The sequence below is a fragment of the Phacochoerus africanus genome, chromosome 7 (genome assembly GCF_016906955.1).
Source record: "Phacochoerus africanus isolate WHEZ1 chromosome 7, ROS_Pafr_v1, whole genome shotgun sequence".
NCBI lineage: Eukaryota > Metazoa > Chordata > Mammalia > Artiodactyla > Suidae > Phacochoerus > Phacochoerus africanus.
This window is the reverse complement of record NC_062550.1, coordinates 64004660-64028863: the sequence shown is the minus strand read 5'-3', so window position 1 is coordinate 64028863 and position 24204 is coordinate 64004660. Positions and strand designations below refer to the sequence as shown.

Below are 24204 nucleotides of genomic sequence, written 5' to 3'. Positions count from 1 at the left end.
ACTCATCTGCTGTCCTTGGCTGCACGACAACAGAAATTCTATCAACTAGTTACCAGTCTATAAGTCCTGGCCTACATGGTATAAAGTGCATCTGAGATATACTTCTATAACTATATCCCTAAATAATCTCAGCAGCCCTAAATACTCTTCTTTGTCAGATAAAACATAAAAATTAGCAATCTAATCTCCCCTAAATATTAATACATTCAAAATCCAACTTTAAAAAAAATCCAACTTAACATTAATGTTATAAGGAAGATGACAAATAATTATTTATAGTAATCCTGGTCTAACACAGCTTAAACACAGAAAGTGAAGAATTGTGGACAGTGATATGTAAACTATGATTAGAATGTAAGCACAGATAATATGTGTTGACAATATTTTCATTCTCATCCCATAGTCACCAAATATTATTTACCAAAACAAATAAAAAACTGGATTAATAATAACATATCTTAGATGTTTTCAATTTTATTCAGATTGTGTTGTATGTTTCCCATCCTCTGAACCTTTTATTTATCTATTTTGCTTTTTTTTTTAGGGCTGTACCCATGGCATATGGAGTCTCCCAGGCTAGGAGTCAAATCTGAGCTACAGCTGCTGGCCTACGCCACAGCTACAGCAATGCAGGATCTGAGCCTCGTCTGCAACTGACACCACAGCTCACAGAAACACCAGAACCTCAGTCCACTGAGCCGAGGCCAGGGATCAAACCTGCAACTCCATGGTTCATAGTTGGATTCTTTTCCACTGTGCCATGACAGGAACTCCTTTTCTTTTTTTTGTTAACCTTTTAAATAATAGTTAACTGGTAACTGAACTATAATTTATTGAGCTCCAACTATGTAATACGAATATGTGCTTTACATTCCTTTAAGCTAAAAAGTTCATAAGAATCCTAGTTAGTGACAGAGCTGAGATCAGAACCAAGGGTTTATTTGATTTCAAAGCTACCAACATTTCATGTAAATGGGATCATTAAAAAAAAAAAAAAGTACATAAATGGATACAGGCAGCACCAACAAAGTCATAGTAATATATGAGTATATACGTTATTTTAATACAATACAATCATTCCAACAGCATTATCACACAATTGTTTACTCAAAGAGCATTAAGAGAAAAAAAAGCTGCTAGGTTCAGAATTTCAGTTCTACACACACACACACACACAGAGTCAAGATTTAAGTAAAATAGGATGGTTGGTTAGTCCGACTACTAGGCAGAAGAAAAGGATTTTGAGTTGAGCCCTGAATTACCTGGCTGCCATCTTCTTGGGCTTTTCGGATCATGTTCTGCCTTGAATCAATCCAATAGAGTTGCTTGTCCAGGGGGTCGTAGTCGATGGCCCGGACATTCCGAAGACTGTGGATAGGAAGGATGATGTCGGGGCTCTGCTGTTCATCGATCACCATGCGGTTGATGGCACTCTTTTGACTGAAGAGCAGGAAAGTAGTTGGAGCTTAAAGAAAGAAAAAAGCACATATGAAACATAGTTAACCTAAGTCCTGTATCACTCAGCCATTTGAACAGCCTGTTATCTATATCTCACACAAAACTGACACATACGCTGAAGAGAAAAGGTTGAGACAAAACCCTCTGGAATGCTCTGAGAAACTATCTTCGAGTAATATTAATCGGCATTCTGGTTACCAAAACCAGCTATGAATTTTACCCCATAATACAGCCACTTACCCTGTTTTTCTGTCTTGTCCACAGTGGTGTCATAGGAGACTTGATTGTAAGGAAGCATTTGATAAAGATATACAAAATTCTCCTATCTACCAAGTAAATAATCTTTACTCCTCTAGAACCTACACCTTTTCATAGGGGTGGAAGAAAGCCTGAGTCTCTATAGGTCAAAGAAGAAACTTTTAAGACTGGTTTTAGTCTCAGCTCTCACACTATTCAGTCACTTGATCTTAACTAAGGCCCTAATCCTCCCTGAGTCAAAATCTACTCAACTCCAAAGGTTATAGCTAAGTTGCCCAGCTCACTAAGTTGCTATAAGCACTTTATAACATACATGAAAATACCTTGAAAATTGTAAGGCATTTTGTCAATTATACCTCAACAAATAAGTTACAAGGCATTATATGAATGTCAAGTAAAAATAACGCCTTTATTATTATAATAAGTAGTAGCAGTAATAAACTTGCTATCAGTAGGAATTAAACAAATTGTCAAGGGTTGCAGATATGGGCTTTATTTTGCATTGTGGGTATGTAATGACTGCAAAGAGAAGGAGCCAGTAAACCTCACACACTAAGTTGATGCCCTGAATTTATGAAATGGGGAAATGCAACTGAGATATTTTCCTTTCCCAGGGACTAGGCCTCTGATTACTATGCAGTCATCTGTAATGTAGGAAAATACCTAGAAAAGGATAGCAGCTGAGAGTTCTACTGAAATCTTCATTAAAATATACATTAATGAGTCCCACAATTCTCTTAGTGCTTAGTCACCACCTAAATCCAGTAGAATTTTGTCCTTCTAAGGGTAATAAACATAAATGGCCAAGACAGAACTCCTTGCTTTATTCCCCCAGACCTCATTCTTTCCAGCTCCATTATTTTCCTTTTCTTTTTAGGGCCACACCCAGGGCTTAGGAAAGCTCCCAGGCTAGGGGTCGAATCAGAGCTGCAGTTGCTGGCCTACGCCACAGCCACAGTAGAGCCAGTTCCAGGCCGTCTGTGACCTACACCACAGCTCATGGCAATGCCAGATCCCCAACCCACTGAGCAGAGCCAGGGATCGAACCCACATCCTCATGGATCCTGGTCAGGTTTGTTACTGTCAAGCCACAATGGGACCTCCAGCTCCATTATCTGTGGTTGCTGGTTGACTTTACATTTACCCATATGTACACTGGCTTAAATCCCAAAGAAACTCATTGGCTCTCACAAAGAAATCTGGTATTCACAACACTGAAATTCTGCTTTAAGTTCTTCACTAGCTACCATAGCTAGTTTAGAAAATTTATAAAGTATTCCAATGATCCCACTGGAACTCTCCATTATCTGAAGTCCATAACACACTAATTTAACAGCTTTTAGCAATTTTAGCAGAACCCATGCCTTAAGTAGTAAGAACACACATCACAACAGAGTAGCCTGCAATCTTTTTTTTTTTTTTTTTAAGAATTATTTTTTGGCAGCACAACTTTCCTGTAAATCAGGAAAAAAGAAAAAGGGTTCTGAATTGTATGTTTCCAGCAAAACAGGCACCACTTATACTAAGACATACAATGAAACTTAGAAGAATGACCCCATAGTTTTAGCTGACAGATTTTCCTTCTTAAGAAATAACTAATCAAGTATATATTTGGCTCCTAGTATGTTTTACTGGGTACTTTTTTTTTTTTTCTTTTTTCTGAGTCAAGTTTTACCTTTAATAAGATCCAAATTAGGTATTCTAGAAATGTAGGTTAAGACAAAGCCAAATATGGCTCCAAATAAATGCTTATTTCAGAAAGTCTATGGATGACATTAACAATCCCAATTGGCTAAATATTTCTACAAAGAAGCTGATGTTTTGACTTATTTACAAGTCATCCAGTGCTTAAAGTGACAAAGAATGTATAATTTTGTAAGCCTAAATCCATTATAATTTATATAACCTCTAACCACCACTCCTTCATCTCCTGCAGAATGCTTTAACAACTGTCCTATCGGGTTGTCTCGCTTTTGCATTCCCACAACGAAGACAACCACATGCAAAAGTAAGAGGATGAGGTATAAGGAGCAGGGAACATTTAAGCTCTCTTCTGAAGACGAAAGTGTTCACCCAAAGCTTAAAGGAAGGTATTACCTCTTGTGAAAGAACAGCATAAACAACAAGGCCAAGTCAACCACCTCTGACTGTGCCATCTGTGCATCGTGCCAAAGGCACCAAGTAGGGACTAAAGTCCAGTCCACACTTCATTAGCAAAGTCAACCACCTGTGCAGCAGCATCTGCCCAGAGGAGACATCTTTTCCCTATTTGCACAAAGTCCAATCATTTCAGCAATGAACAAGGGATTACACAATTTGGTCTCCTGTTTCCTCTCTGATTCAATCTTTTTATTCACTGTTTCAGGGATACTGGCCTTCTAGATGTTCCTCAAATTGCCAGACATGCTCCCCTCTAGGGCCTCTGCATCTGCTATTCCCTCTTGCTTGACAGGTGTTCTCAAAGACATCCATCCACAGCTCGTTTCCTCACCTCCTTCAGTTCCTGAGACAATGTCACTTTCAGAGTCAGGACCTCTCTGACGACCCTATTTAACACTGCAATCTTCCTCCCCACTCTTTCTTACTCTTAATATTTCTCCCTAACACTTACCTCCATATAATTCATGATACAGTTTACTTATTTGGTTTGTTATCTGTCCCACTGAAATGCAGGCTCCAGGAGAGCAGAGATTAACGACTATTTTATTCAGTGCTACATTCTCCACTGGCTCAAATAATGACCAGCATGCAGTAGGTGTTCAGTAAAAATTCATTAAAAGAATAAGCGAACAGGAGTTTCTGCTGTGTCACAACAGGACTGATGGCCAGAATGCAGGTTTGATCCCCAGCTCAGCACAGTGGGTTAAAGGATTCAGCATTGCCACAGCTATGGCACAGATAGCAAATGTGGCTCATATCTGATCCCTGACCAGGGAACTCCATATGCCGCAGGGTAGCCAAAAACTAAAAAAAAAAAAAAAAAAACACAAAAAACAACAACAACAAATGAGGAAGCATTACATGATGATAGCTACGGAGAGCACTATAACCAAGATTTTGAAAGTAAGAAAATAAAATCATTTCAGAGAACTGTGAAAGAAGAGAAACATTTATTTAGGACCTCCGAGATGTTATATATCATACTAGATGTCATCTAATCCCCCAAATTATCATCTCCATTTCACAGGCGAGCAAACTCAGAAAGGTTAAGTAATTTTTAAAGAAAGGCTCGGAAAGTTTAACAAATTTTTCCCAGGCCATAAAGCTGCTGACAGGAAGAGCACATGTATTTTCCTAAATCCTGCCCTGCTTTTTCATTCTTTCATTTAACAGTGACTTCCTGAATGACTGCTATTTACCTAATACTACTCTAGGCACCTAGATAGCAGTGAAAAAACCCAGGAAAAAAAATGCTGTTTCGTGGAGTTATATTCCACTAAACAGACAATAAGCAATAAAAATAATAAGGAAGCTATTGAAAATAAACAGTAGTATAAATAAATTACACAGTATATCAAAGAGTGATTAAGTGTCATGGGGAAAAGGAAAATTGCAAGTAAGGGGCACTGGCAATGCTGGACAGGGTGGAAAGATGACTTGCAATTTTAAATAGGGCAGAGCAGGTCTCATTGTGAGGGTCAGGGGTAAGCAAAGACTTGGAGGTAAAGTATATCCAAGTAAATATTTGCAGGAAGAACATTCAAGTAGGAGTTCCCATCATGGCTCAGTGGTTAGCGAATCTGACTAGGAACCATGAGGTTGCAGGTTCAATCCCTGGCCTTGCTCAGTGGGTTAAGGATCTGGCATTGCCATGAGCTGTGTGGTGTAGGTTGCAGACGCGGCTCAGATCCCACATTGCTGTGGCTCTGGCGTAGGCCAGAGGTTACAGCTCTGATTGGACCCCTAGCCTGGGAACCTCCATGTGCTGGAGGAGCGGCCCTAGAAAAAGGCCAAAAGACAAAAAAAAAAAAAAATCCAAGTAGAGGAAATGAACAGTACAAGGGTCCTGAGGTAAGACTAACTGGCATATGTGAAAACAGCAATGAGGCTCATGGCTGTCATAGAGCAAGAGAGAGAATAGTAAAAACTGAGGTTAGAGAAGCAAACTCAGGGTTGTGGCAGGGTGGCGGGGGGGACAGATCATGCAGGAACTTGTAGGCCATTAACAGAATTAGGTGTTCACTCTGTGTGAAATGGGAGCCACTGTAAGGTTTTGAGGAGAGAAACAACATAATCTGATTTAGCTTTTGAAATACAGGTCAAGGAGTAAATTATACAATGTCCAAAAACTCTTTGAGGCCAAGCACTTTGTGTTAAACTTCTCTCGTAATCTGCCTTGGAATCTAATACATCTCTGCACAAATATTAAAGAGTACTCATTACAAAAAGAGCACAGAACAGGAAGCCTCTGGAAACCACTGCTGATCATCTCAGAAAAGAGCCCAAGACAGACAGGCGAGATCCTCAGCAATGACTGACTTTTCACAGCCTTCACTCATCAACGAGCACACACTGGTATAAGCAGCCCAGACAATAAAGACTTCAAAAGGTCTTTCCACATTCTTCTGTCTCCATCTTCCATCACTTATTACTCCCATTTTGTCCTTCCAAAGTCAGACTTCTTGGAAAAGATGACACCATAATACGTATACTACCTCCCCTTCCTTTGCTCCATTTACTTTCTGATCTACTCCAACTTTTCACCATTACTTGCAATTACTCTTCTTTCAGGGTTACTAATAACCACCCCAATATCCAGTGGATACTATTTTATGCCTCACCTTACTCAGCCTCTCAGCAGCATTCAACACAACCTTTTTTTTTTTGTCTTCTGTACAACCATCTGTACAACCCACCTTCTATGGGTTCTCCTCTGGCCTCTCTGTTGCTTTTCAGTGTTCAAGGCGAGCTTTCCCTCCTCAGCCAGAGTTCCTGAGGTTACCAGACCCCTTCTGTTCTCCACTCCAGGAGTTGGTAAACTATGGCCCAAAAGGTACATCTGGCCTACTGCCCGTTTTTATGATACAGCTTATCAGAACTGAGCCACATTTTTTTTTTTAATTTTCATTTTTTCATGAGAGCGGCATTTCTTGGGCCGCTCTCATGGCATATGGAGGTTCCCAGGCTAGAGGTCTCATCGGAGCTGTAGCCACCGGCCTACACCAGAGCCACAGCAACACGGGATCTGAGCCGCGTCTGCAACCTACGCCGGATCCTTAACCCACTGAGCAAGGGCAGGGATCGAACCCGCAACCTCATGGTTCCTAGTCGGATTCGTTAACCACTGAGCCACGACGGGAACTCCGAGCCACATTTTTAAAATGTATCATCTATGGCTGCTTTCATACTGCAGCGGATAGAGTTGAATAGGTGTAAGAGAGACTACGGGATTCACAAAACCTAAATACTCACTCTCTGGCCCTTTAAAGAAAGTTTGCTGACCCCAGGTCTACACTTCCTAAGTAATCTTACCCACTTTAAACACTTGCTGGAAATTCTAAAATTTACATCTCCAACCTCATCTCTCTTTCCTGAGCTCTGGATTCTTCTAGTTAACTACCTATTTAATATTTCTATTTCCGTGTTCCATAGGAAAATAAAAATAAACCTGCTTAAAATGATTTCTTTTATTCTTCTTGAAAATAAAACTTTCCTTCATCTACTATCTACTTAACTGCTCAAACCAAAAATCTAGAAGTCAGAAGTCACCCTTGATTCCTCCCTCTTCTTCTTCCTCATATACAACCCATTAACAAGTTCTGTTCATTCTAACTTCAAAGTATACCTTGTATCCACCAACATCTCTCCATCATCACTGCCATGACCCCAGTCCAGGTCAACCTGCATTATCACGGTAGTCTAGGTGACTTTCCTGCTACCACTTGTTTTCCTCCTCAAATTCATTCTCTACAGCAACTAAATCATGTTATATCTTTGTTGTTGTGCCCATGGCATGTGGAAGTTCCTGGGCCACAGATAGAACCCAAGCTGCTGTAGTGACAATGCCCTATCCTTAACCCACTGCACCACAAGGGAACACCCCAAATCATATTATATCTTATTCATTTCTCACAGCAATCCTACAAGATACTTAATATTATTATTTCCATTGTGAAAATGAGAAAAATTAAGGGTTAAGAATTTTTGTGACTTCTTTTTGTAAAACACAAAACTAATGTGTGACAGACTCCAAATCATTCAACTATACACATGTTCTTTCCTTTTCAGAACTGAAGGCTCGTGACAGAACATATTAAATCCTTTTCTATGTGACTTCTTATACTTTGAGGCAGAGAATAAAGTAATTTCAGTAGTTCATTATATCCAGTATCCTACAGCAGTTTCGTTACCTTCTAACTTTGTGAACCTACTTCTCTCCCACAAATCTACTCTTTCTGATCTAATTCTCTATTTCTTTATCTTATCTACCAATTTCTTCTCACCTATCTACCAACACATGGGCCTTCTTGTACTTCTAAGTCGTTAATCAAGATTCCCAAGTCAAAAATGTTTTGTTATACACCATGTTTTGGTGTTCTTAGCATTGTGTGTTTAATATGTATTACTTGCTAACATCTAAAAATCAGGAGATACTACAGCCGAAACAAATAAATAAAAATAAAATTAAATAAAAATACGGATTCATGACTAGATGAGAAGATCTGGTAAAACATCAGCTAGAATTAGGTAGTGAACCACTCATAAGTTCACAGCATGTGCTCTCTAGTTCCTTTTTCTATTTACTATTGTTTCCTCCTTTCTTCCTGGCTTCTTACATACTTAAATTTTCCACCTTTAGCCTATTCTATGAACTTCAAAGGACAAAGAGATTGTATTTGGTAGATTCCCTTCCTTTATGACGAATAAGTATGAATTATGTATAGCACACATGCATGCTGTCTCTCTCAAAGAAGCTATGCAAATTTTGCAATACATATTTAATACCCAAGGATAAAAGACCTACTTTTCTTATAACATCAACGAATTATCACCAAACAAAGGTAACAAAAAGCTGCATTTTTCCACCTTTCGCCTTTCCCTTCTATTAAGCAAATGATCAACTCTGGACTTCTACAACTTTTCCCTCTAGAAAGAACATGAACTACAGTGTTTTCAAAACCCTGCTTTGTCCTCTAATTCTAGTTTGCGGGGTGCAGGGGGTGACAATGTAGCTTACCGCTACAAGTCCTGTTGTCAGCATTGAGAGAGTAGTGGGCAGGGCATCCGCAAACAAAACCTCCAACTGGCACGGCCAAGCAGAGGTGGGAGCAGTGCCCATTGCTGGAAGCACATTCATTCCACCCTGCCTGCCGAGAGGAGTGAAACACGAGGATGTCCATCACATAATCCAAATGGCCCTGAATGATGGTGCGGTTTTGGCCACTGGTTTTGTTGGCACGCTCAATGCTGCGTCGGCTCCAATCCGTCCAGTAGATGTAATCTTGGTACTGAGTTAGGCCAAAAGGATGAGGCAAGTCATCTGCTATAACTTCACGATTGAGTCCTATTTTCGGAAAGGCAGCAGACGGGAAAGGCAGAGGGAAAAAATATGTAAGAATGGCAGAGTCTCATTGGTTTAAAAAAAAAGAAAAGAAGTTAACATATAAAACATTACTTTTGTAAGCAATTTGTTTACATTTAAATAACTGTAAAAGAATAATTGGTTTAAAAGCAATTCTAAAACCAGACCAGTCCTCTAAAATCAATCCGTCTGCAGTCTGACACCATGCCTCAAACTAATATCCTAGCTACAAATTCACTGAGTTTGTTTAAACTTCTGTAAATGGTGTTTTGATTGTGGTTTTATTTTTCTCTCCACTAAGGTCTATAGTTCAACTCTTTTTCCTTCCATAAAAAGATGGAAATGCATATATTGCATTTATCTAGAACAAAAAGCCACTGCGGGAATATCTAGGGAGTTATGAATTCCATTTTAAGCCCAAGAGTAAAGAAATTTCCACATTTTAAAGAGAGATGAATCCAAGTACTTGGCCCACTAATAATAATAAATAGGCTACAATGCCAGACAGAGGGAGAACTGAGACAGTCATATGAATTTTTATTAGTAGTATCTAACCTATGGTAAATAGCTGCCACTGATTTTTGCATACAAAGGATTATATACCATCTGTCTGAATAAAAAGGAACACAGCTTACCAAGCATATTTGAAGATTCTATTAGGTTGGTGTCCAAATCTGTCCAATAAAGCCTCCTTTTAGCATAATCAATAGTGAGGCCATTTGCTCGCCCGACATTTGGAACTAAAGTGGTACGTTCACTTCCATCCATGGCAGCTCTGTCAATCTTAGGTTTCCCACCCCATTCAGTCCAATACATAAATCTAAATTCAAAACAATAGGTATTTAACATTTCACTTTTGATTATTTGTGAGGAAGGGTCACATTCATGCATGGTAACTAAATAAATTTAAAGAAAAGACACATTAAATCAAGAAAATTAGTAAAGCAAAATCATAGCTATATTTTTTTAAATTATATTGGCAGCTTCAACTAAATATTTTTTCTCATATCCTAAAAAGGAAGTGAGTCAGCTTTCTTAGTCTTTCCAATGACTCTGTTCTATCCAAAACCTAGAAACTGGAAACAAACCAATGATTTCTTTATTGCAGCACTTGCATTTATAAAACTAATACTCAAGAAGATAGCAAAGGATTAAAACTCTGGTCTCAGAAGCGGATTCACTTCAGAACAAAATGTATGTATTTCTGAATATAAGTAGTTTAAGTTTTTTAATTTTTTTTTGGTCTTTTAGGACGGCACCCATGGCATATGGAGGTTCCCAGGCTAGGGTTCTAATCAGAGCTGTAGCCGCTGGCCTACGCCACAGCCACAGCAACACCCGATCTGAGCTGTGTCTGCAACCTACACCACAGCTCACGGCAGTGCCAGATTGTTAACGCACTGAACAAGGCCAGGGATCGAACCTGTAACCTCATGGTTCCTAGTTGGATTCATTAACCACTGAGCCATGACGGGAACTCTAGTTTTTTAATTTTTAAATTTACTTTTCAATTTATGTAATCAAGTCTCCCCCCAAAACAAGCTGTAGTAGTACATCAAAAGTAAAAATTAACAGCCTTTAACTGACATTAAAAAGGAAAGTTTGAAAAAGTGTTTGGTCACAAGGTCCAAGGAAACAATATTATGTATAAGAGCAATGAACCACTCCTTAATGTGTCAGCTGGGAAGTGAACACTCCTACAATCTGTGAAATTTTAGAACACGCTTTTGCTTTTATTTTACCCTTTTGAGTTTTTCATATTAACCTTAGAGCAACCTATAGCACAGGCTTTTTATAGGAGAGGGGGCCAAAGCACTAAGAGAAATGTGAATGATTTGTCTAATATTTTCAAGCCAGTCATATGGTGGAGCTAGATCTAGAGGCTAATCTCAGCCAACCGCCGTTTTAACTGAACCAGTACAGTACTAGTTTCGAGACACTCTGAACACTGGGACTAGGGAAATTCTCCATGTGCCAGGTCTCATCAAACACCCAAGTAAGATTTTCACTCATTAACTTGTGAGCTGATGCTGACCTGGTAGCAATGTATGAACACACTTTTCTGAAAATTCAAGTTGTCTTGGACTTTGTTTGCATTTGTACTTGTCAGCTGAGAGGCACGTGCACACCCCATGAGCCCAAGAGAAACAACTGTGGGGGAAATTTCACAGCTGCCAGCAGTCACATAAACTAGAGTCCTTAATCGCAACTACTAAATTTATCTGTCTGGCAACTAATGCTTAAAGATCACTATAACTCAATCACAACACATCAGCAGAGAGAAGCTACCTTTGCTATGGCCTTCTAACTACAGGGCTGACAAGCTAACCATGGAATCAACTGATTTCAGGGAAAATATTTTTAATTACAGATATGGTAAATATGCTTACATGTTCACACTGTTAACTCTGGCTTTTAAAAATGGAGTTATTCTTTAAATTTCAGATTACTTAACTGCTGGCTTTTGAAAACTTGTTAAATCATGTAAGAAGGACCATCTACCACTGAAAAACGTGTCATGCTACAACTAGTTTATCAGAAACTTAACTATTTAATATCAAAGTTTCCCCAAGCTTATAATAATAACAAAGTATATGTCCCTTTTTTTGTTTTGTTTTGTCTTTTTAGGGCTACACTCACAGCATATGGAGGTTCCCAGGCTAGGGGTCCAATCGGAGCTATAGCTGCCGGCCTACAGCACAGCCACAGCAACATGAGATCCAAGCCGCATCTGCTACCTACACCACAGCTCACAGCAAAGCTGGATCCTTAACCCACGGAGCAAGGTCAGGGATCAAACCTGCAACCTCATGGCTCCTAGTGATTCGTTTCTGCTGCGCCATGACGGGAACTCCTAAATGTCCATTTTGAATTAACGAATATTCTAAAATGGAGCTTTTTAAGTACAGCTATTTCTTAGCACACATTATTTCAGTGGGTTTACTTTAGTGGGTTTGGAACCTGGTGTAATTTAGGAGAGGGTGCAAGCAAATACAGACTTGATGACACATTTAAAAAGGCTGCATACTTTGTATATAAATATGATCGTTAATATTTAATTATCAATCCATTTTACTAACCTTTCTTCATCTAATGTTAATAAAGACGAAATTAAAATTTAGCTAATAATTATTAATTCTAAGTCAGTAGAATCTCAACTAATGGTTTTAAGATAAAACCTATCTATGGTTTAGTTGTCAGATTCCCAATAAGCATTGTTTAAGACATCAAGACTATAACCCGTAACTAGGGCCATGTGCAATGTAGTTGCAAAGAATGCATACAAGAAGCTGTTTACCCTTCAGCAGGGTCCAACGCAAGAGCTCTGGGACTATCTAGGTCTTTCCACACCAAAACTTGTCGGTGCTGCCCATCCAACTTTGACACTTCAATTCGATTTGTTCCTGTGTCTGCCCAGTACAAGTTCTTCCCAAGCCAGTCTACTGCCATGCCTTCTGGATAATCTAAGCCAAATTCTACCACGTGTTCCAGTGCACTGCCATTCATAAAGGCTCTGCTGATGGTCTGTGAAAATAAGATTAACAATAAAGTCACAGGACTTAAGTACAAAACACAATCCAGAAAGAATGTGTGGTTTGGTTTTTATTGGGTGAGAGGATCCAGAAGAGCCAGAGGCATAGTTTCTTAATACAATTCACATATTTTATGAGCACAGAAAAAAAATGATGTCAATCTCTAATAAATGCAACTGTGACCTCAAGTTTTACTGCCAATTCAGAGAGAAATTTTTAAAATTCTTAAGGACCAGAAATTTATTCTAGTAAAACAGTGAAATGACTATTCTTTTAAAACTTATTAGTAATCAAGTGAAAAAGATGTAACCAGAATGCTGTAGACTTTTCACTGGTAGTCAGCTTCCTGAAGGTTCTTGAGAGTACCATATGCCATGCCATTGTGCCAATCTGAGAAGATCTCAACAACCTTACACCTTATAAAATGCAAACTACTATTATCATAACATTACCACTACAGCTCTGAATTCCCTAAAAAGTTTAAAGTTATAATTCAAGTTATTAATAACAGTTGCTACATCTTGGCAGAGCACTACCTTAAGTACTCTGTGTACAAATATTTTCTCATTTAATCCTCACAAAAGGCCTGAAAGATAGGCATTATTTCCCTCTCTTTTTCTTTTCTATTTAGGGCCACAACTGTGGCATATGGAAGTTCCCAGGCTATGGGTCAAATTGAAGCTATAGCTGCTGGCCTACGCCACAGCCATAGCAAGGCAGGATCTGAGCCATGTCTGCGATCTGCACCACAGCTCATGGCAATGCCAGATCCTTAACCTACTGAGTGAGATCAGGGATCAAACTCGCATCCTCACGGATACTAGTCAGGTCTGTTACTGCTGAGCAATGACGACAATTCCATTACCTCTATTTTTTTTTTTTTTTTGAGGGCCACACTCGAGGCATATGGACGTTCCCAGGCTAGGGGTCTAATCTGAGCTGTAGCCGTGCCTGCAACCTACACCACAGCTCACAGCAACGCCAGATCCTTAATCCACTGAGTGAGGCCAGGGATCGAACCTGCAACCTTGTGATTCCTAGTCAGATTCATTTCTGCTGTGCATGATGGGAACTCCTCTATTTTTAAGATAAGGAAACTTAGAAGCCCACACAATAAAACCCAAGATTTATTTATTTACTTATTTTTAGTTAACTTATTTTTTGGCTGCCTTGCAGCATATGGAGTTCCTAGGCCAGAGATCAGATCTGAGCCTCAGTTTCAACCCATGCTGCAGCTGTGGCAATGCTGGATCCTTAGTCCACTGTGCCAGGCCAGGGATCAAACCTGCATTCCAGTGCTCCAGAGGTGCCACTGATCCTGTTGCACCAAGGTGGGACTCCCAGAAGCCAAGATTTATTTATTTACTTCATTTATTCACTGACTTAGAGTTTATTGGACACCATCAGAATCCAACTCTGACTCCAACATTCCATGATATTTGCATATTAGACAAAATTTTACACATGTTATCTAAAAATGAGCCAAAAACAACCTGGAAGAAGCAAAGATTGTTCTCCAGATTTTCTAGTCAAGAGCTCTACACTGCTGACTTAGTATGCTTCTCAGTATTTATTTGGGGGTGACAGGAGTATTCTGTAACTCTGAGCTGGCATTTTCTACCTCAATAAGGTTACCAGAAAAAAAATTTAACAAATTAATAGTCTCTGTAAGCCATTAATGTGAAGCACACAATTGCTTACTCTCTAACAGCAGAAAATGTCACTCATTATCTTCAAATAGAACAAAGTAGAGGAAGTTTATATCTTGCAGATTTAGAACACTCAAGCGAAGTATCTTGCACTAAAAGGTACTTAAAATACTGAATTGGCCTTTCCCTTGACTTTCTTTAAAAAGTTAAGAGTTTCTGTTGAACTCTGCCTATTAAGTAGTGAGGGAAGTTGACCACAGCATGAAGAACTCAGAAATTCTAGAAACCCTCCCTTCTAGTTCCTTAATATTCCAATCCTTTGCTAACCTTCAGCGATATGTCAGTCCAGTAAATTCGGTTGTCTGTCACATCAAAATCCAAAGCAGAAGCTTCTTTGACACCAGTGAGTGGAATGGCTACATTATTATTGTTAGTTTCCAGGGAAATTCGCCTGATATCTGCTCTCCGAGAAAACAAAAGGAAAGCCTCTGGGACAATGCAGGTCTTCATGTCACTGATGAGTTCAAAGCCAATGGGGCAGGCACAGCGGGGGCCCTGAGGTCTATAGAGGCAGAGATGGCTACATCCCCCATTCTCCTCAGCACAGGGGTTGGAACCTAAATTAAAGATAAAAGAATTTTAAAAGTGCACAGAAGGATACACACATTGACACAATCGACACATTTTCAACTTAAAATGACTAAGTACTTGTATCACAAAGACCTAGGATTATATTTGCTCCCAAATCTAGAATTTCAATTCTAATCCAACAAACAAGCACTATGAGGATTATGAGGGGATAAAAGATCAGGTACAGGGACGCAAGCCTGTAGTCCCAGCTACTGGGGAGGCTGAAGCAGAAGGATGGCTTGAGCCCGGGAGTTCTGATCTGTACTGCACTATGCTGATCACATGTCCACACTACGATGGCATCAGTAGGGTGACCTCCTCGGAGCAGGGCAGTACCAGGTTCCCAAGGAGGGGTGAGCTGGCCCAAGGTGAAAACCAAGCAGGTCAAAACTCTCCTGCTGATCAAGTGGGAATAGAAGTATGAGAAAAATACTTTCCTTTGTACCTACAGTAAGCTTTAAGTAAATTTCTATTCATACAACAGAAATTCTTTTCATGAAGGTGTGTTTGTGTGCGCACACACTAAGGTTAATGAGTGCATGTGTTTCCATGCATTAATGTAAGGTAGGTGCAGGCATGTTCTCACATGCGTTAAGTTTAGCCCTTCAATTCAAACCCCATAGCCAGAGTACTAAGCCATTCCTAGCTAAAAAAGGTTTAATAGGTAATTTCTATATTCCTCAAAACATCAACAATTTACACCACTGACTTTACAAGATAACTATCTTCATCTTTCTCACATCTGGTTCAATCTCTAAGAGAATTCTGGAATGACTCACCAATGATTCGGTGAACATTTGTGGCCTTCAGGCCCATGAGGTCAGGGAGCTGGTCTATGATGATCTCCCGCTCAGCACTTCGTTTGTGTACTCTTTCGATGCTGCGTCTCTGCCAGTCAGTCCAGTAAACATAGTCACCCAACAAAGTAAACCCAAATATGTGAGGAATTTTGTCTTCTACTAGTACTCGTCTCCCAGTCCCATCAGTATTCATAACCTTCAATTTAAGTTTAAAGAGAAGGAAGAGGAAAAGATGTGCACTTACTCTTCAAATACATGTAAAATAACAAAACCAACTGCAGCTATATCAAAATCCTTAGTGTCATCTTAGTTACTCCTATTACAATGTTTTCACAAAATGACAACATGCAGATTTAATGAGAATGATTTCAAATACTTGATATACCTAGAAGAGAGGTAGGATTCTCTCAAATCACACCAATGTTTTCTTACGTCAGTTTCCCAAGGCAATAAATATAAGAACAAAAATAAACAAAAGGGACTTGATCAAGTTCTCAATACAGATTTGTATTTTATCTCTATTTTTCTCCATTCTCTTATAATCTTTCCTTCTAAAAACTGTGGCAATATTTGGTGTGCATCTCCCCTATTAAATGACTGTATAAAAATTAAAAGTACAGTATTATCACCTTAAGTTTACCTGTACATTTAAAATTATCGTGTACCTACACACACATTATTTTATTACATATTTTGTTTTGTTTTCACATTTTATTCTGAGAATCTAGTCTTTTTTATAGCTAAGGAAACTGGGATTTAAATAATGTCACACAGGGAGTTCCTCTCATGGCTCAGAGGTAACAAATCCAACTAGTATCCATGAGGTCACAGGTTCAATCCCTGGCCTCACTCAGTGGGATCCAGCATTGCTGTGGCTGTGGTATAGACCAACAGCTACAACTCCAATTCGACCTCTAGCCTGGGAACTTCCATATGCCGCAGGTGGGGCCCTAAAAAAAAAAAAAAGACCAAACAAAGCAAAACAAAAGGTCACACAACTTGTAACCAAGTTGATGTCTTTTTTTTAGGACTCATTCTACTTAGAAGACTTTTTATTTCACTGTTTTTGTTTAAAATTAAAAAAAAAAAAAAAACCCGCCTAAGAGTTCTCAATAAATCACTCAGTCCCTTACTAAGGCTGTAATCGCAAAATTATCAGAAGTTTATGACATTTTAGATACTCTCTCTGCAACTAAGTTTCAAGTAACTAGGACGTACCAACTCTGTCCAATTACTTTATAGCAACATCATTAAATCCATTCTGACAATTTACTTAATAAACATCAACAATTTCCTTAGAAGTGTAAAAGGCAGTGTCTTTCTCCGACATTACAAAAACATGTAATCTTTTGTTCTAAAAGACAGAGTAAGTCTTCCGAAGCACCAATTTCCAAGTCCCCAAATGAGACCACTTCTTTTTTTTTTTTCGTTTTAAATGATTATTTTTTCCATTATACCTGGCTTACAGTATTCTGTCAATTTTCTACTGTACAGCAAGGTGACCCAGTCACACATACATATATATATACATTCTTTTTCTCACATTATCATGCTCCATCATAAGTGACTAGATATAGTTCCCAGGGCTATACAGCCAGATCTCATTGCTTATCCATTCCAAAGGCAATAGTGGCCTGTTTGCCAGGCAAATCAAGCTTCAGAAATGTTATTGCTACTAAAAACATGTACATGCAAACAACATCTGCTACTCACCTATCTAAAAAGAAGTTATCAGACATATAACCTTATGCAAGTATTAATTTTTTATCCATAAAATTATATTCCATGTAAGTCAATACTAAGTCTAGATGAAATGATAGCAAGTATTATCTTTCTCTCTCCTTGCTGAATTTCCAAAAGAGTCAAACTTTGGAAAGAAAATACTTAAAAATTAAGCAAAATTGTGCTGTGTCCTTGTATTTTCCCTTGTAAATATCAATAAACACTTAATGAAAGAGAGATTATGTTAACTGAATGGTTTATGTGTTCTTATCAGATACAACAGGACTTATGCCAAATGAATACATCTGCATTTGAATAGAAAGAAGACAAAAACAGGGAGTTCCCCTCATGAGGCAGCCAAAACAATCGCTGAAACAATCTGACTAGGAACCATGAGGTTGTGGGTTTGATCCCTGGCCTCACTCAGTGGGTTAAGGATTCGATTCGGCGTTGCCCTGTGAGCTGTGGTGTAGGTCACAGATGTGGCTCGGATCTGGCGTTGCTGTGGCTCTGGCATAGGCCGGCAGCAAAAGCTCTGATTAGACACCTAGCCTGGGAACCTCCATATGTCGCAGGTGTGGCCTTAAAAGAACCAAAAAAAAAAGTAAAAACATAGTTTAGAATTAAGAATTTAGAACTATACTATTCCAACTACTGCATTAAACATAATTTTTTAAAGTCAATAATTTCTCCTTAATTTGAGATAGGAATTACATTTTTTTACATTCATATTTTCTCGCAACAGACTATTCTTGGACATATTTTACAATGTCCACCATTTATCTTAAAATTACTTTTGTGTTTAAGAGTAAAAGAACTAAGCAGAGAAAAGGGGTTGATAATCTCTTTACATATCTATCTAGAATGTGAGCTCTAAAACAGCATGAACCTAATTCATCTACTCATATCTTTCACAGCTTCTATTAAAGAGCCTGGCAAAGAACTCAATAAATTTGTTAAACAACTTTTATTTTTATTTTATTTTGTGTGTGTGTGTCTTTTTGCCATTTCTGGGCCACTCCCACGGCATATGGAGGTTCCCAGGTTAGGGGTTGAATCGGAGCTGTAGCCACCGGCCTACGCCAGAGCCACAGCAACGCGGGATCCGAGCCACGTCTGCAACCTACATACACCACAGCTCACGGCAACGCCGGATTGTTAACCCACTGAGCAAGGGCAGGGATCAAACCCTCGACCTCATGGTTCCTAGTCGGATTCATTAACCACTGCGCCACAGTGAGAACTCCTTAAATAACTTTTAAAAGGAGAAAGGTTTCCTAAGACCTAAGACACTCAAGAAACCTTCTTAAAAATGGAAATGAAAATGTATATAACAGGTCTTACCCTCAGATCCTAGCTGAGCCCTCTTAATGGATGAAAGGTATTCTTGCTCAAATTTTAAATCCATATAAAAATGCACACATCGCCTATTTTTGGAGAATGGATACATTCCTGATCCCTCCTAAAAGCAGAGCTCCAAGAAAGAATTTCTGGCCCCTTTTATTACTGCCTGGAAACTGCGATCAGGGTGAAAATCTTTCCTTTATTAGACATAATTCAGAATAGTCATTATTTTAGGTGGGAGAAGCTTATTTTTAAAAACTCTGCCCTTTTGCCTCCATCCTAACATGGAGATTCTCTCCTGACTCTGGTATCTTCTTTTACCCCAACTTATAAGAACTTCCCAATACTACTTCCTTCCTTCCCAGTTATCTCCAATTTCTCCCTCTCCATCCTTCTTTTCTGCCTTTAACACAACACAACTTCCGCTGTCTTAGAAAGACACTATTTAAATGTTGAATAATTCTGTTTCTATTGCCATGCTCTTTAAATGTGACCTCTAACAGCTGCCTCTGCCTCATACCATTCATTCCCTTAATGCCTTAGGACTAGCTGACAATCTGGGACTCAGATGAAATAACCACAGAAAATGATCAATGACTACTCTCCAGTTTTTCTCTGCTCTTGTGTTCTTTTGCCTCTTTTTTTTTTTTTTTGTCTTTTTGCCATTTCTTGGGCCACTCCCGCAGCATATGGAGGTTCCCAGGCTAGGGGTCGAATCGGAGCCGTAGCCACCGGCCTAGGTCAGAGCCACAGCAACTCGGAATCCGAGCCGAGTCTGCAACCTACACCACAGCTCATGGCAACACCGGATCGTCAACCCACTGAGCAAGGGCAGGGATCGAACCCGCAACCTCACGGTTCCTAGGCGGATTCGTTAACCACTGCGCCACGACGGGAACTTCCCTTTTGGCTCTTTTTAACCCACTCAAACTCTACGCCAGGTTTTCATGGCACAACCTAATCTTATTTATCTAGACAAGGACTACTTTTTATCTCTAAAAGACAAGGACTGTCAGGGCGCAGTGGTTAACGAATCCAACTAGGAACCATGAGGGTGCGGGTTCGGTCCCTGGCCTTACTCAATGGGTTAACAATCCGGCGTTGCCGTCAGCTGTGGTGTGGGTCACAGACGTGGCTCGGATCCCGAGTTGCTGTGGCTCTGGTGTAGGCCAGAGGCTACAGCTCCGATTCGACCCCTAGCCTGGGAACCTCCATATGCCAAGGGAAGCGGCACTAGAAAAGGCAAAAAGATAAATAAATAAATAAATAAATAAATAAATAAATAGAAGACAAGCACTACTTACTATCTTTTTATCTCACTGGCTCCTCTTTCCTTTTTCGAACCTGGCTGGATATTTTCCGAGGTTTCCTTATCTGTCTATAAAACACTCTTCAATAAGCCCATCAGGTCTTAAGGCTTTAGTATTACTTTACACAGACAAATAACAAACACATAAAGTTCTAGTTTAAGGTTGTATCAGTTTTCACTGCAGTTTTTCCAAATGCATCTCCTGGAAAACATACAGCCATCTCATCTAAAATGTCATGTACTTTAACAGGAAACCTATCTTCTCCATTAGGGGAGGAGTTCACTATTCTATCAGAGAGCTAGATATTCTGTATTACAACACTCTAAAATAGTACCTTCCTACAAGCTTATGGTATAGTAAACCATGTCTGATTTTATTTTCTTCCTAGTTTCAGTATTACCTTAAATCAAGTATTATCTTACATTTAATAAATTAACACTACTTTTGCTGATTATGATTATGACGCTCAAATACTGACCTTCCTATTACAATTTATTTGCTGATCTAAAAGCATAAACTAGTTGTCTAATAATGAACTTTTTAAAAATCAAAATTAGATTTCTACTTCAAAAATATTACAGGATCAACCAACTCTCCCCTTTCAGCTATGTGGCCTGCAACATTCTTATTTGTTCATTTGATAAATTAACAACTAAGATAGCTGATTAAGTATGAATTAAATAGTGGGCAAAGAACGAAACTGAAAATCACAGAGAGAAAAATAACAAACAGACAATGCCAAAAGTTCCCTCTGATTTACACAATTCAGTATTTTCTATTTAATACTGATTCTTCATTCTTCTGCTCTCTAAATCTCTTATGATTAGCAAATGATATTCTTGCAGAATTGGACAGATTTGGATTTTAAATATAAGCTCTATTACCCACTAGATACTCTCTCTCTCTTTTTTTTTTTTTTTTTTTTTTTTGCTTTTTAGGGTTGCATCCGCTGCAGCATGCGGAAGTTCCTAGGCTAGGGGTCAAATTGGAACTACAGCTGCCAGCCTACGCCACAGCCACAGCCACGTAGGATCTGAGCCACATCTGTGATCTATACCACAGCCCACGGCAATGCTGGATCCTCAACCCACCAATCAAGGCCAGGGATCAAATCCGCAACTCATGGTTCCTAGTCAGATTGTTTCTGCTGCACCATGACAGGAACTCCCCCACTAGATACTCTTTAGGCAACTTTTCACATGTGAAGTAGGGAGAGAGCACTTAGGTGAATTATTTAAGGATTAAAGAATGTTTACTATACAGCACAGTATCGGATGTATAGTAGATGCTCAGTAAATGCTAGTTCTTGCCCCTTATTGTTTTAGTAAAATGCTTTAGTCTCTAAAAGTAAATAGCTATATTTAAATGGCTATATTTAATTGATCTAGTAAAATATAGTGCTTCAGAATAAAAATTAATAAATAAATATAAAGAAAATGTGGAAACAAAAGACCGAACAACTACACACTTTTAAATTGAATAAAAGCAACACAGACCTTTCTGTATCCTGGCAACTTGTGGAAAACTGTAAGGCTACAAACAGCCTTATTCCCATTTCCAAATCCCCACTTTTATTGTTTGCTTATGCTACTAAGTAAAGAACTATAAGTAAACAACTACAGCAACTACAACAGTAAACAAGAAGGACCAAACAGGGTGACAACTCGACCTGAGTATACTTTTTGCTGCTCTAGCACACCCTCACTCCACTCCTCCTACCCCCTACAAAATCAAACAACACTGATAAACATCCAGTAAGTGCAAATCACTGTGAAAAACATGACACTGAGAAGTTTACAACAAGGCCTGTTCCAGCCAACAATCTAGTTGAGGAGATAAACGTATACTTACATTAAAATCATATACATATACCTTTATCTGGCCTATGGCTAGTCAAGAAAAACTTGAGGAAGTAGCAGTACTAGGAGTTCAAATCCATCTTCAAGAATTAGAAGAATTTTAATCCTCTTACATTGCTGGTGGAAATGTAAATTGGTGTAACCACTATGGAGAACAGTATGGAGATTCCTTAAAAAACTGAATCTGTAACTACCATATGATCCAGCAACCCCACTCCTGGGCAAAGATCCAGAGAAAACCATAATTCAAAAAGAAACATGCACCCCAATGTTAACTGCAGCACTATTTATAAGACCTAAGACATAGAAGCAATCTAAATGTCCATCAACAGAGGAATGGATAAAGAAGATGTGGTATACATACACACACACACACACACACACACACACACACACACACACTGGAATATTACTCAGCCATAAAAAATAATGATATAATGCCATCTGCAGCAACATGGGTGGACCTAGAGATTATCATACTAAGTAGGTCAAAGACAATTATCATATGATATCACTTGTATGTGGAATCTAATAAAAATGATACAAAAGAACTCATTTATAAAACAGAAACAAAATCACAGATTTTGAAATCAAACTTATGGTCACCAAAGGGGAAACTGGGGGATGGGAGTGAGGGAAGAGGGATAAATTAGGAGGATGGGATTAACATATGCTCACTACTATATATAAAATAGATAACTAACAAGGACCTATTATATAGCACAGGGAAATCTACTCAATATTCTGTAATGACCTATATGGGAAAAAGAATAGACATACATATAACTGATTCACTATGCTGTACACATAAAACTAATACAACACTGTAAGTCAACTATATTTCAATAAAATATTTTTCAATGAAAAGAATTTGGAGGAAAAAAGAATTAGAAGAATTTTGACAAAGAGAAAATGATTTTCCAGAACAAAAGAAGTAACACACATAAGGTACAGTCAAGGATGTCTTGTTTGACTGACTCCGAAGAAATGCTCTGAGGCAGAAAGAACACAAAAGGGACTCAAAAAGACAGCATCAGGTAGATACCCCCTCAGCAGGTATGAAATTACAGGTAAGAAAAACTACAGAAAATAAGAAACTTCTAAAAGGACTTTAAGGATAGTGCCAGAAGAAAGCTTTATTTCAGGAAGACCTCTTTTAACTCTGTCTCTGTGTTCAGATTTTGCTGAAGATAAATATCTTCAATACAGAATTATAGTTAAGGAAATATTTTCACTTCCTATGGGATGATAACAGAAGTCCAAAATTCCTTTTCTGAAAGCCTTGGGGCTATCTCTATCTCAGAATTTAGACCATTTTGGGTTTTTGTTTTTGTTTTTTTTAAATCTACTTTCTTACTTAACTATATATCATTAACATTTTTTTGACATTAAAGTCTTCTACAATACGGGTTTCTTTCTTTTTTTTTTGTTTTTTTTGACTGTGCCCAAGGCACAAAGTTGTGGGTCCAGGGCTCAAACCTGTGCCACAGGAACAACAAGAGCCACTGAAGTGACAACTACACCACAACAGCCACACTAGGGATCTGTAACCTTTCTTCTTACATCCACCACTTCACTGTTCATAAAAATAATTTGTAGAGTTCCCATTGTGACTCAGCAGTAACAAATGCAACCAGTATCCATGAGGATGTGGGTTCAACCCCTTGCCTGGCTCTGTGGGTTAAGGATCTGGCATTGCTGTGAGCTGCGGTACAGGTCCCAGATGTGGCTCAGATCCTGCATTGCTGTGGCAGTGGTATATAGGCCAGCAGCTGCAGCGCCGATTCAACCCCTAGCCTGGGAACTTCCATATGCCACAGATGGATTTTTTTGCCCTAAGAAGCAAAAAAAAAAAAAAAAAAAAAAAATTGTGGGAGTTCTCTTGTGGATCAGCAGGTTAAGGATCTGGTGCTGTCATTGCTGTGGCTCAGGTGGATGATGCAGTGCTGGTTCAGTCCCTAGCCCCAAAACTTCTGCATGTTGTGGGTGCAGCCACAAAAAAGGGAAGGTTGACACAATGCACATAGCCTATCACCTCTACCTGGGTCTAGGGCAGCACTTCAATGCCAAACATGTTAATATTTTACAGCAAAACATATACAATTTTCCACAAAGGGGA

At 38.9% G+C, this 24204-nt stretch overlaps 1 protein-coding gene across 1 annotated transcript in view; it reads right to left on the bottom strand.

Moving 5' to 3' along the window:
- The window catches only part of LRP6 (LDL receptor related protein 6), a 165089-nt gene that overhangs the window by 33420 nt on the left and 107465 nt on the right, over positions 1-24204 (bottom strand). The window contains exons 8-13 of the mRNA XM_047787527.1: positions 15830-16046; positions 14748-15037; positions 12537-12763; positions 9874-10058; positions 8894-9220; positions 1263-1465 (exon numbers count right to left, since the gene is read on the bottom strand). Coding sequence (XP_047643483.1) covers positions 1263-1465; positions 8894-9220; positions 9874-10058; positions 12537-12763; positions 14748-15037; positions 15830-16046 — 1449 coding nt within the window. The remainder of the gene's footprint in view (positions 1-1262; positions 1466-8893; positions 9221-9873; positions 10059-12536; positions 12764-14747; positions 15038-15829; positions 16047-24204) is intronic.